A 13775-nucleotide genomic window follows, 5' to 3' on the forward strand; every position below is an offset into this window, starting at 1 on the left:
ACTCTCCTTCTGGCAGTTCTCCACCTCGCTCAGCAGATCCTCACACTTCTGCCTCCACTCGCTCACATGCTTGTCCATCATCCTCTGCTTCTTCTCCAGCACTGAAGACATGGCGCTCGCCTGCAGGACAAGACGATTACTGAGGAAAGAGCAGCTCCATACAGAGCCCAGCAGGCCTGCACATTTAACAGAAGATGGATGGATGGATGGGTGGATAAATCAATGGATGGATGCATGGATGGATGGATGGGTGGGTGGGTGGGAGGGTGGATGGATGGTGGATGGATGGATGGATGGTGGATGGATGGGTGGGTCGATGGATGAATGGATGGATGGATGGATGGATGGGTGGGTGGGTGGGTGGATGGATGGATGGTGGATGGATGGGTGGGTGGGTCGATGGATGAATGGATGGATGGATGGATGGATGGATGGGTGGGTGGGTGGGTGGATGGATGGATGGTGGATGGATGGGTGGGTGGGTCGATGGATGGATGGATGGATGGATGGATGGATAAATCAATGAATAGATGCATGGATGGATGGGTGGGTGGATGGATGGATGGATGGAAGGATGGTGGATGGATGGATGGATGGAAGGATGGTGGATGGATGGATGGATGGATGGATGGATGGGTGGGTGGGTCGATGGATGGATGGATGGATGGATAAATCAATGAATGGATGCATGGATGGATGGGTGGGTGGATGGATGGATGGATGGAAGGATGGTGGATGGATGGATGGATGGAAGGATGGTGGATGGATGGATGGATGGTGGATGGATGGGTGGGTGGGTCGATGGATGGATGGATGGATGGATAAATCAATGAATGGATGCATGGATGGATGGGTGGGTGGGTGGGTGGATGGATGGATGGATGGTGGATGGATGGATTGTGGATGGATGGATGGTGGATGGATGGATGGATGGATGGTGGATGGATGGGTGGATGGATGGATGGATGGATGGATGGATGGATGGATGGTGGATGGATGGATGGGTGGATGGATGGATGGATGGATGGTGGATGGATGGATGGGTGGATGGATGGATGGATGGATGGTGGATGGATGGATGGATGGGTGGATGGATGGGTGGATGGATGGATGGATGGATGGTGGATGGATGGATGGATGGATGGATGGATGGGTGGGTGGGTGGGAGGGTGGATGGATGGTGGATGGATGGATGGATGGTGGATGGATGGGTGGGTCGATGGATGAATGGATGGATGGATGGATGGATGGGTGGGTGGGTGGATGGATGGATGGTGGATGGATGGGTGGGTGGGTCGATGGATGGATGGATGGATGGATGGATGGATAAATCAATGAATGGATGCATGGATGGATGGGTGGGTGGATGGATGGATGGATGGAAGGATGGTGGATGGATGGATGGATGGATGGATGGAAGGATGGTGGATGGATGGATGGATGGTGGATGGATGGGTGGGTGGGTCGATGGATGGATGGATGGATGGATAAATCAATGAATGGATGCATGGATGGATGGGTGGGTGGGTGGGTGGGTGGGTGGGTGGATGGATGGATGGATGGATGGTGGATGGATGGATGGATGGATGGATGGTGGGTGGGTGGATGGATGGTGGATGGATGGATCGTGGATGGATGGATGGTGGATGGATGGATGGATGGATGGTGGATGGATGGGTGGATGGATGGATGGATGGATGGATGGAAGGATGGTGGATGGATGGTGGATGGATGGGTGGATGGATGGATGGATGGATGGTGGATGGATGGATGGGTGGATGGATGGATGGATGGTGGATGGATGGATGGATGGATGGGTGGATGGATGGTGGATGGATGGATGGATGGATGGTGGGTGGGTGGATGGATGGATGGATCGTGGATGAATGGATGGATGGATGGTGGATGGATGGATGGATGGTGGATGGATGGTGGGTGGGTGGATGGATGGATGGTGGATGGATGGATCGTGGATGGATGGATGGATGGTGGATGGATGGATGGATGGATGGATGGTGGATGGATGGGTGGATGGATGGATGGATGGGTGGGTGGATGGATGGGTGGATGGATGGATGGGTGGGTGGATGGATGGATGGGTGGGTGGATGGATGGGTGGGTGGATGGATGGGTGGATGGATGGATGGGTGGGTGGATGGATGGGTGGATGGGTGGGTTGATGTATGGCAAATGACCCAAAGCCCTAAAATTATACATACTAATTAGTTTTTTTTTTTTTACAGAAAGCTTATATCATTTAAATTGAATGATTTTCTATTGTTTTAAGAAAATTGTTCTAATTGAATAACTTAATTTAAGCAATTTTTTTTTTTACATTATTTCAACTTAAATACAAAATATCTCTATTACATGCAAAAAAACGTGTTAGAAAAGTTAAAACTCTCACATTGGGTGTCTATAATATAAGATATTTCACGACTCTTGCCACTAGATGGCCTTAAAGCTCCTCTGGACACATGAGCTGCTCCCGGTCCTAAAGGCACCTCCTTCAGGTGTTGTCATCAGAATGCATCCCAGTATATATTTAGACATTAACAATTTGTTTGGTGAAGTTTAAGAGTCGTTTACGTTCTTCACTGTAAATGTTTTTCAAATCTGATCACTTCACATCTGTCTGCTTTGTGACGGATTAATTTTTATGTGAAAGAAAAAACAGTGGAGAAAAAACCCATTGGCCCGTTTATATGACCTCCCAATGGGAACTCCTAGGGGTGTGTGTGTGTGTGAATGTGTGTTCTGCATTGGGGATGCTCTATAGTCGTATGCCTTCATTTGTGTGTGTGTTTTAATCCGGATTGTTCCAGATGTTATATACATGTTTGACAGATATATTATAGTCAGTAGATTGTCTGTTGGAGGAGCATCACAATAAAGAGTTAGCAGATATTAAGCAGAGTCTACTCATACTCTAATGAGAGTTAAGTGACATGTAGTTGCTAAGTTACTTATAGTCCACAGGATGTTCAAAAGGATAAAATAAAGTGTTATCCGAAACTCTGATTGTATTCGTCTGAAAGAAGAATGTCATATACACCTAGGATGACTTGACGGCGAGTACATCATAAGGTAATTTTCATTTTTGGGTGAACTGTCCCTTTAAAAAAGAAATTCAGCTTTTCATCCATTGCCCTGTGTGTCTCTGCTCTGCTTGCATGGCCTTAGAGAGACGCGTGCGTGACAGTGTGGATCAGAGACGGGTTCTGACCTTCTCCAGATCCGCACTCAGCTCCTCCAGCTCGCCCTGCAGACGCTGCTTGCTCTTCTCCAGGCTGGAGCTCTTGGTCTGCATGGCTTCCAGCGCCTCCTCGGCCTCCTGCAGCCGCACACACAGCTTCTTCCTGAAACACACAGCGTTACTGAGGAGACCGGGACAGACGGCATGCTGATGTTGCTCCAAAGAAGTGGATCGGATCAAATCTTAAAAAATGGGTTATTAAAGAGTAAAAAGGATTCTGAAACGGGATTAGATCACGTAATCCAGACTTGGGTTTGATCTGGATGAGTGTGTGTTCAGAGTCCATTCTTTCTTTTGGGAGACAATAACTTTATTTATCGTGACTTTACAATTTTACAGAACGTTTACATTCACAAACAGCGGTAACACTTTATAATAAGGAGCATTAGTGAACATGAGCTCATAATGATCAATACTTCATCAGCATTTATTAATCTTAGGTAATATTAATCTCAACATTTACTAAAACGTTATTAAAATCTAAGGTTTTATTAGTTAACATTAGTTACTGCACTGTGAACTAACAAAGAACAGCTGGATTATTATTAACTAACATTAACAAACATTAATAAATATTGTAAGAAATGTATTGCTCATGTTAATTAATACATTAACCAATGTTAACTAAATGAATCTTATTGTAAAGTGTTAGCCACACAGCTTTATTACACACGGCATGAAAGGGAATATTGGGAAAACAATAGTTGCACTTTAAAAGTTACACTGATACAGTATACAGTAATAATCTGGGTGTCTATTAAACATTATAGTACAATGCATTGCACTAACAATTATTGCCTAATAATTTAACAATTAAACGTGCAGCTCTACTAATCTAGGGAGTTAGTGGAGGCGGGGCTCATTTGCATATTCATAGAATAACGTAAACTAAATGATGCAAGCGTGTCGAGTTACATTCAAGCTATTTATTCTTATTTTTATTCAAGGAAAAAGATGAGCTTTAAGGGATAAAATGATGGACTGAATCGCACAGCTCTAATACACACATAATACTGCACAACGAGACATTTATATGCAATTTCAAAATGCAGTTCATTTTTGACCTGGAAACACATTCGGTGTGTCAGTATTGTGTTTACACCATTGATGCGTACTTGGTTTCCTCGAGCTCGTCGCAGTGCTGGATGGCATCGGCCTCGAGACGGCTCCTCCAGAGCGTGATTTCACTGTTGAGTTTAGAGACGAGACGCTGGAGCTCCTGTTTGCTCTCTTGTTCCTCCTCAAACTGCTCCTTCAACACCACACACTCCTGGCGAACCGCAGACAGGGCACCGCTCAACGCCTCTTTAGCCTGAACACACACAACCACGTCACTCACACACCGCCTGGATCCTCACCAGACAAGTTTAAAAGACGTCTAATAGCCGTCCAAACGGACTATATCGGGTCTATAGTTAACCTACTCATAGCCGGACTATATCGGGTCTATAGTTAGCCTACTCATAGCTGGACTATATCGGGTCTATAGTTAACCTACTCATAGCCGGACTATATCGGGTCTATAGTTAATCTACTCATAGCTGGACTATATCGGGTCTATAGTTAATCTACTCATAGCTGGACTATATCGGGTCTATAGTTAATCTACTCATAGCCGGACTATATCGGGTCTATAGTTAACCTACTCATAGCTGGACTATATCGGGTCTATAGTTAACCTACTCATAGCTGGACTATATCGGGTCTATAGTTAACCTACTCATAGCTGGACTATATCGGGTCTATAGTTAACCTACTCATAGCCGGACTATATCGGGTCTATAGTTAACCTACTCATAGCCGGACTATATCGGGTCTATAGTTAACCTACTCATAGCTGGACTATATCGGGTCTATAGTTAACCTAGACGGAGAAATGACGGCTATTGCTTGCTGGGATCACACTCACCTTGAGCTCTTCCTCGAGCTGTTTCTTGAGCTCCTCATGTTGGGACATCAACAGGGTTCTGGAGCGGCTCATGTGGATGCCCTTGTTCTCCAGATCCTCTATTTGCCTGGCAAGCTCATTGTTTTCAACTGCAAAGGCAAGATTGAACACTTTTAAACCACTTGAACAAACGCTTAATCGGATTAACCCTTGTACATCTTTATGGGTATTTTGGTCACAGGTCTGTGTTTTAATTGGAATTTCCTTTTAAAAAATCTATTTTGCACTAGGTAGGAAAAATAAAATAGTTCCTCTCAGGACCTTAAAATGAAGATACCAAAAGAAAAGTTTGTTAAAGATATCATAATATCCGTTTAGATGTTGTTTTTTAATACTTCTTGACTTACAGGAAGTGTATTTAGCCCCCAGGACCACGTATATTTAGATTAAGTGGCGATGCCAGACGCTCGCGAGCTATCTGTCAACAGCATCAGCATGGTCCCTGAAGTCCCCAATTCTGCCAACTAGGCCATTGAAAACATAAATCAACACTAGTGGGGAAAAGCATATACAGCAGCAGGTCAGACCGGGGCATGCCTTCATACTACGGCTATATTACAGGCATATCAGGCTGACCTGCTGAGGGACCTGGAGACTAATTCGAGAACTGCGTCGGGCCACCGATTTGTCTCTTCGGGAAACAAAAGAGACTGCTCGTGCTATTTGGTGGTCTATGATATCTAATGTGGCTTTGGAGAGACACTTTTGGTTAAATTTATCTGAGATCAAAGATAAATATTTCCTGCTGGATCACCCCTTAGCCTCTTCGGGACACCACAAACCCTCCGCCAAAGTCTCCTAATCAGCAGACCGATCTGAGGACCATTCTGCTCGTGAAGAAGGCTTCAGCAAAGAAGAGGTCCAGGTGCCACAGGTCCGACCTCTGAGGGAAGCCCCAACCAGGGTGGAGCGGTGTTCACATCATTATACAGTGCTCGCTCAGACCTCAGTGCCCTCAGGAGGCCGTTCTGCCAACCCTGCCACCCACAGTGCCTCGGGCGCAGCAGTTTCCAGCCAGCTCCTTATCTATCGTCACCACAACACTGGATCAGACTCGCACCCTCCAAGGAGGGTCGAAAGTGAGTCAAATCGGTTGTTTCCTGCCAGTATGCTTCAGGTCACCGAAGTGGCTGCTCTTATTACACCAGAGACCAGCCTTGAGAGGTCAAGGGGGTCTGCATTCATGCCCACTGTGCAAACTGGAGCACCAGATTATATTGTGGTCCCTAGGGAAGATGCTCTCCCTGAGACCAGTTTATATTTGGGGACATCAAAATGTAGGAGCAGATATACTGTCAAGACAGGGGCTGAGGCCCGGGGAATGGTGGAGCACATTTGGGAGGTTTATGGCCAAGCAGAGGTGGATCTGTTTGCATCTCAGGACATGACACACTGTCCACTGTGGTTCTCTCTCTCTGACACACACCCAGCTCGATTTGGACTGGATGCACTGGTACAGAAGTGGCTGTGGCTGCATCTGTACGCATTTCCCCCGATTGCAATGTTCCCAAGAGGTCTGAAGAAAGTCAGCCAAGATAAAATGAGTTTACTGCTTGTTGCTCCATGGTTCTCTGACCTAATATCCCTTCTCAACGACTCTTCCCTGAAGCTGCCGGTCAGCAGAGACCTTTTAACTCAGGCAGGGAGGGGAGCAATTCTCCATCCCCGACCAGAAACGTTCAACCTGTGGGTCTGGCCTCTGATGGGGCTCGACTCATAGACTCTGGTCTCTCAACCGAGGTTGTAGAGACCATACTGATCTACCAAGAGGAAGCTATACGCCCTGAAGTGGAGAGTTTTTACTTCTTGGAGTAATCTACAACAATGGGATCCAGTTAATTTCCCTGTGGGTTCAATACAAGAGTTCCTTCAAGATCGTTTCTCATCAGGGTTATCTCCTTCCACACTGAAGGTATATGTTGCCGCCATAGCAGCTTACCATGTCCCTTGGGTGGTCTATCTGTAAGGTGAGACAGCCTGAGGCCTACAGTTTGTACCAGAGTTCCAACTTGGGATCTGGCACTGGTTCTAGAAGGCTCATCTGGCGCTCCCTTCGAGCCTATTTAATCTCAGAAATGTTTATGACCCTCAAAACTGTGTTCCTTGTAGCTATTACCTCACTAAAGAGAGTAGGAGATCTTCAGGCCTTAACGGTATCACCATGGACTTTCCTCTATCCTAAGCCAGGATATGTACTGAAAGTTCCAACTAACGCTCCGTGGCCTATCATTCTGCAGGCATTCTGTCCTCCTCCTTTCAAGGAACAAGACCTTGAAAAATTTAACCTCATCTGTCTAGTCAGAACACTAGACAACTATGTCCACAAAGCGGCGAAAGTCTGATAAACTTTTAGTGTGCTTTGGGTCTCCTAAGAAAGGCCTCATGCATCCAAGCAGACTGTTAGCAAGTGGATTGTTGAGGCGACCTCTCTTGCTTATGAGGTTTCGGGCCAGCCTTCACCTCTGGCTATTAGAGCCCATTCAACAAGGAGTATGGCGGCCTCCAAGGCCCTACTGTCAGGGGTATCCCTTCAAGAAGTTTGCAATTGCAATCACTTTTGTCAGGACTCGAAAGGTAACATCTCAGGTCATGAGTGTAACCCTAGTTCCCTTAAAAGGGAATGCGATGCTGCGATACGTCCTACATCCCTGTGATCGGCCTGTTTCGGCTAAATCGAAGCTAAGGTCAGACCGGGTGGGCTGTTATCCTTTCCTGGTTGTGACATCACCCGAGACATTTACTCTCGCCATTGGACTACTAGATACAAGTGCTTCAGACGTTATCATGCAATTCACCTTCTCAGGGAACTAGGGCTACAGTCGTAACCAGAGACGTTTCTTCACATCCATATTCGATATTTCCAATCCCAAAACAAGTAATTTTTCATCGGTTAGTCCGCTTGATAATGTTGTTGTAAATTGTGCTGATTTGCCACCAAGATAATGTTGAGTATGTCACAAAAAGACGCATACGAGATCAATGAATCTAAAATATTCCTGTCTGGACACTGTGTTTGTGGTCAGAACTGAAACAAAAGCTGAGGTTTACTAGAAGAACATCTTTAGTTGCACAGAAATTGATTAGTTTCATAAATAAGAAATGCTTTTACACACACATTCCTGTTATATTTGACTGTAGTAGGATAAAGTAGAATATATTTTCATTTTCAGGATTCTTTGATGAATAGAGAGGTGCGTACTGCCCCACACTAAAGACCGGCAGTGTAATTCAGGTAATTCAGTGAGAGGAGCATCACCTGAGAGTCTGTTCTTGGCAGCAGTGACTTCACTGACGGTTTTCTGCAGGTCTTCACTCCTGGTGTTGGATTCACACAGAAGCTCCTCTAGTTTCCTAAGCTGTGTGTCAGTCGAGGCCTGGTGGGACACGTGATCATATCAGCTGTGATTTATCAGTGCTTTAAGGAGTAGTTCACTTTAAAATGAAACTTACCCCATGATTTACTCTCCCTCAAGTCATCCTAGGTGTATATGACATTCTTCTTCAGACGAATACGATCAGAGTTATATTAAAAAATGTCCTGGCTCTTTCAAGCTTTAGAATGGCAGTGAATTAAAGTGCATCTATCCGTCATAAAGTGCTCCAGAGGCTCCAGGGGTTAATAACAGCCAACTGAAGAGAAGCCAATGAGTTTGTGTAAGAAAAATATCCATATTGAACACGTTACAAAGTAAAATTCTAGCTTCCGGCCAAACGAAAATATATAGTCTATGTACGCCTAAAGCACAACTTACGCAACTTGTGACGTCAGAAATTGTGTAGTGTGTGAGTAGTGAGTGTGTGCGTACTGCATCATGGCGTAGCCTAAATATCAGCAGTACGTCGCATTACTTGCATAAGTTGGGCTTTAGGCTTAATAAGTGGAATCTATTTGTTCGTTTGGCCGATTTATTTTACTTTATAAAGTTTTAAATATTTTTTCTTCCACAAACCCATCGCTTCGCTTCAGAAGGCCTTTATTAACCCGTGGAGCACTTTTATAATGGACAGATGCACTTTTATGATGGACAGATGCACTTTTATGATGGACAGATGCACTTTTATGATGGATAGATGCACTTTTATGATGATAGATGCACTTTTATGATGGATGGATGCACTTTTATGATGGATAGATGCACTTTTATGATGATAGATGCACTTTTATGATGGATGGATGCACTTTTATGATGGATAGATGCACTTTTATGATGATAGATGCACTTTTATGATGGATGGATGCACTTTTATGATGGATAGATGCACTTTTATGATGATAGATGCACTTTTATGATGAATAGATTCACTTTTATGATGGACAGATGCACTTTTATGATGGATGGATGCACTTTTATGATGGACAGATGCACTTTTATGATGGATAGATGCACTTTTATGATGAAAGGATGCACTTTTATGATGGACAGATGCACTTTTATGATGGATAGATGCACTTTTATGATGGATGGATGCACTTTTATGATGGACAGATGCACTTTTATGATGGAAAGATGCACTTTTATGATGGACAGATGCACTTTTATGATGGACAGATGCACTTTTATGATGGACAGATGCACTTTTATGATGATAGATGCACTTTTATCACGGATAGATGCACTTTTATGATGGATAGATGCACTTTTATGATGGATAGATGCACTTTTATGATGGATGGATGCACTTTTATGATGGACAGATGCACTTTTATGATGGATAGATGCACTTTTATGATGGATAGATGCACTTTTATGATGGATAGATGCACTTTTATGATGGACGGATGCACTTTTATGATGGACAGATGCACTTTTATGATGGAAAGATGCACTTTTATGATGGACAGATGCACTTTTATGATGGACAGATGCACTTTTATGATGGACAGATGCACTTTTATGATGATAGATGCACTTTTATGATGGATGGATGCACTTTTATGATGGATGGATGCACTTTTATGATGATAGATACACTTTTATGATGATAGATGCACTTTTATGATGGATGGATGCACTTTTATGATGGACAGATGCACTTTTATGATGGATAGATGCACTTTTATGATGGATAGATGCACTTTTATGATGGACAGATGCACTTTTATGATGGACAGATGCACTTTTATGATGGAAAGATGCACTTTTATGATGGACAGATGCACTTTTATGATGGACAGATGCACTTTTATGATGATAGATGCACTTTTATGATGGATGGATGCACTTTTATGATGGATGGATGCACTTTTATGATGATAGATGCACTTTTATGATGATAGATGCACTTTTATCACGGATAGATGCACTTTTATGATGGACAGATGCACTTTTATGATGGATAGATCCACTTTTATGATGGACAGATGCACTTTTATGATGGAGAGATGGACTTTTATGATGGATAGATGCACTTTTATGATGGACAGATGCACTTTTATGATGGACAGATGCACTTTTATGGACTTATGGCCATTCACTGCCATTATAAAGCTTGGAAGAGCCAGGACAGTTTTTGATATAATATACACGTAGGATGCCTCGAGGGCGAGTAATTCATGGGCTAGTTTTCATTTTAAAGTGAACTATCCCTTTAACTTGCTCATGTCACACAGACCTGATGAAAGGCCTGAGACGATCTACACAGAGCAGAATAAGCAAAAAGCATTTAAAATAGTTCTTGCTGAAACACTCAAACGAGTCTAAGGTGGTGAGCTGGTCATCAACATCGCACACTTCTGTGTAAGTTCCTGTAAACGTGACGTTGAGGGTCTCTGACCTTGGCTTTCTGCAGTGTGTCGAGGGAAGCCGTCATGTCGTCGACCTCCAGCCGCAGACTCTGCTTCTCCTTCTCCAGTTTGGCTCTGGTCCTCTGCAGACTCTCACACTGGTCTCCCAGTTCAGCCAGTGCTTCAGAGTGTCTCTTCCTCAGAGCGGCGGACATCGACTCCGCCTGCAGCGCAGACTCATCCAGCTCTCGCCGCAACCTCTGCAGCTCCTGCTCTCGCTTCTTATTCATCTCCATCTGCACACACACACACACACACACACACATTTCAGGGAAGAATCAGGTCTTTTGGAGACATCAAATAGATTTCTTACGCGTGCGGAAAGAATCCAGTGCAATCAACATGGGAAAATCTGACATATCTCACAGTAGTGTGTATTTGAAGTGTGCAATTTGATTTTACTTTACTATTTTTTAAATAATCAATGTATGTAGGCAGTGAGAATCCCTGTAAGAATCAGATAAGGCTGATCTGAGACCTGAGAGGCCGTGGCTCCTCCTGCTTCCTCCAGCCGGTCTGACAACTCCTCCAGATCCCGAGTCAGATCCGCGCGCTGCTTCTCCACCTCAACACACACACACACACACACACACACACACACACACACACACACACACACATAATTACATGACACAAACACACATCACACACGATCACATGACATAAACACACATCACACATGATCACATGACCGAAGCTCATCCCAAGTATGTATGTGTGTAGAGTGTGTGTATGTGTGTGTGTGTGAGAGAGAGAGAGAGAGTGTGTGAAAGTGAGATTGTGTGTGTGTAGAGTGTGAGAGAGAGAAAGAGAGAGAGTGTGTGTGTGTGTGTGTGTGTGTGTAGAGTGTGTGTTGAGCTGGTGACAGATGTGGGGAAGTGATTATAAACAAGCATAACATCGTCTAGTCTGATGTATTAACACACACACACACACTTCTAGCGTGTGTTAAAACATAACATCATATTACAGAAGGTAAAGATTAAAAACATTAGAGTTTGAACGCTCTCCAAGAGCCTGAAGCCGGCGTCAGGATCATCACAACACTTTAACACAACACACATGAACTCAGAAACACACGTCTGTCCAGCAGATGCTTATTAAAATCAACAAAGACATTTGTGTGTACAACAACACATGAAAGCATATCTGCAGCGCAAAAGTGTGTTTCTTCACTTATAAACACAGAAGATGAGGATGATGCGCTAGAACAGACACAATCCGTGAAACTGAGGAATTACAGAAGCTGATCCTGACAGATGATCAGCGCAAGATTACACATGATCAATATTTCCTCATGACCTTTGACCCCTGCATGGCATGAAGGCTGCTCTCATTCACTAGTCCAGTACAGCGGTCTGCTAAAGTTAGTACTGATTATTATTACACCAATCTTCTGCTTTATGAAGTGACGTTCGAGATGACTCCGTCAGTCAGGCTTCTGATCACCAATACCTGCTGATTGATTGATACGCTCTTTAATAGGGCTGGGTAATAAATATTGATTTCTCGATATTAATTAATTCTCATTTTTACGAACCGATATCGATTCTTAAGTTAAATCTCAAGAATCAATTAGTCATCCTGTTTCATTTGAATGAATGGATCATTGTATCACGGCTGCGCGCATCCAACAAATCGCAATAATCTTTGTCCTTTGTTACTATTGATATGAAACAAAGTCTCAATTTTCAAATTACGTCCATTTTCTTTAGAAACTCAAAAACATAAATAGTGTTTTGTCGCTGTGGCGTGAGATCGCTCTGGAGAAGCAGCAGCGCTGATCTCTCTTCCGGCTTAATAATACCAGTCACAGCACCAAATAAACATGAATGAGCATCTGAAAGTGTGTTAAAGATAGAGGACAACTTATCCAAATCCGGATCAGGTCGCATTGATTCGCTCAATCAGCGTTTCAACCGTGGAAAGACGTCAGTTAAACAGCTTGTAATCAATGTATCGTCATATTTACCTCAGAAAACCCACATAAACTCGTTAGTCAGCTAGAAAAAATAACTCTAGAGACGAGCATTTTGCTAAATATATACACCATATTACATATGCATTATAATCTTAATGTTCTTCAATATTTAATGCATATTTGAATAAATCTGGCCACCATTTAAATGTTTATATTTCATATAATCTTCTAATTATAAAAATAAATAAAAGTGTAATTTAAGTGTTTGTATAGCTACAAAACAGTTCATTATTACCTTCATATTAGGCTAATGAAGCCTATAGGCTACAACTAGACTCTCATAGTTTACAGCATTAGTGAAGAGATTTGATTCCCTTGAGAAAATTTGCCATTTATTGGAACTGATATCCAAAATAATCAATATTGAATCGGAATCGAAATCGAATCGAATTGTGAAATTTGTGTCAATACCCAGCCCCACTCTTTAATCCCAATCTTTCATCTGAAAGCCATGTTTATAGCTTCTGTAAACCACATTTTTCCATCTTAAAAATATATGTAAATTACACCATATATTCCATATAACAGTTAGTTGATGCGTTCATGTCATCAAGGCTAGATGACTGTAATGATCTACTGGGTGTTTGTCCTGCACGCTTAATAAACAAACTCCAGCGAGTCCAAAACGCAGCCGCTCCAGATCTTACCAGAACCAGGAAGATTGACCACATTAGCCCGGTTCTGTCATTGACTGCCTATTAAACATCGGATACATTTTATAATATTGCTGATTACTTATAAAGCACTGAACAGTTTATCTCCAGCACTTGAGCGAGCTCTTAACGCACTATAGTCCTTCACGTCT

At 43.2% G+C, this 13775-nt stretch overlaps 1 protein-coding gene across 5 annotated transcripts in view; it reads right to left on the bottom strand.

Annotated features, from left to right (window-relative positions):
* The window catches only part of LOC120464401 (putative uncharacterized protein MYH16), a 58402-nt gene that overhangs the window by 8922 nt on the left and 35705 nt on the right, over window positions 1–13775 (bottom strand). For all 5 annotated transcript variants that reach the window (XM_039653874.2, XM_039653876.2, XM_089121736.1 and 2 more), the window contains 7 exons: window positions 11468–11554; window positions 10980–11225; window positions 8461–8578; window positions 5166–5293; window positions 4372–4568; window positions 3227–3359; window positions 1–120 (listed from right to left, as the gene is read on the bottom strand). The exon at window positions 1–120 is cut by the window's left edge and continues 97 nt beyond it. In XM_039653874.2, coding sequence (XP_039509808.2) covers window positions 1–120; window positions 3227–3359; window positions 4372–4568; window positions 5166–5293; window positions 8461–8578; window positions 10980–11225; window positions 11468–11554 — 1029 coding nt within the window. The remainder of the gene's footprint in view (window positions 121–3226; window positions 3360–4371; window positions 4569–5165; window positions 5294–8460; window positions 8579–10979; window positions 11226–11467; window positions 11555–13775) is intronic.

The sequence above is a fragment of the Pimephales promelas genome, chromosome 17 (assembly GCF_988280905.1).
Source record: "Pimephales promelas chromosome 17, fPimPro1.hap1.1, whole genome shotgun sequence".
Lineage (NCBI taxonomy): Eukaryota > Metazoa > Chordata > Actinopteri > Cypriniformes > Leuciscidae > Pimephales > Pimephales promelas.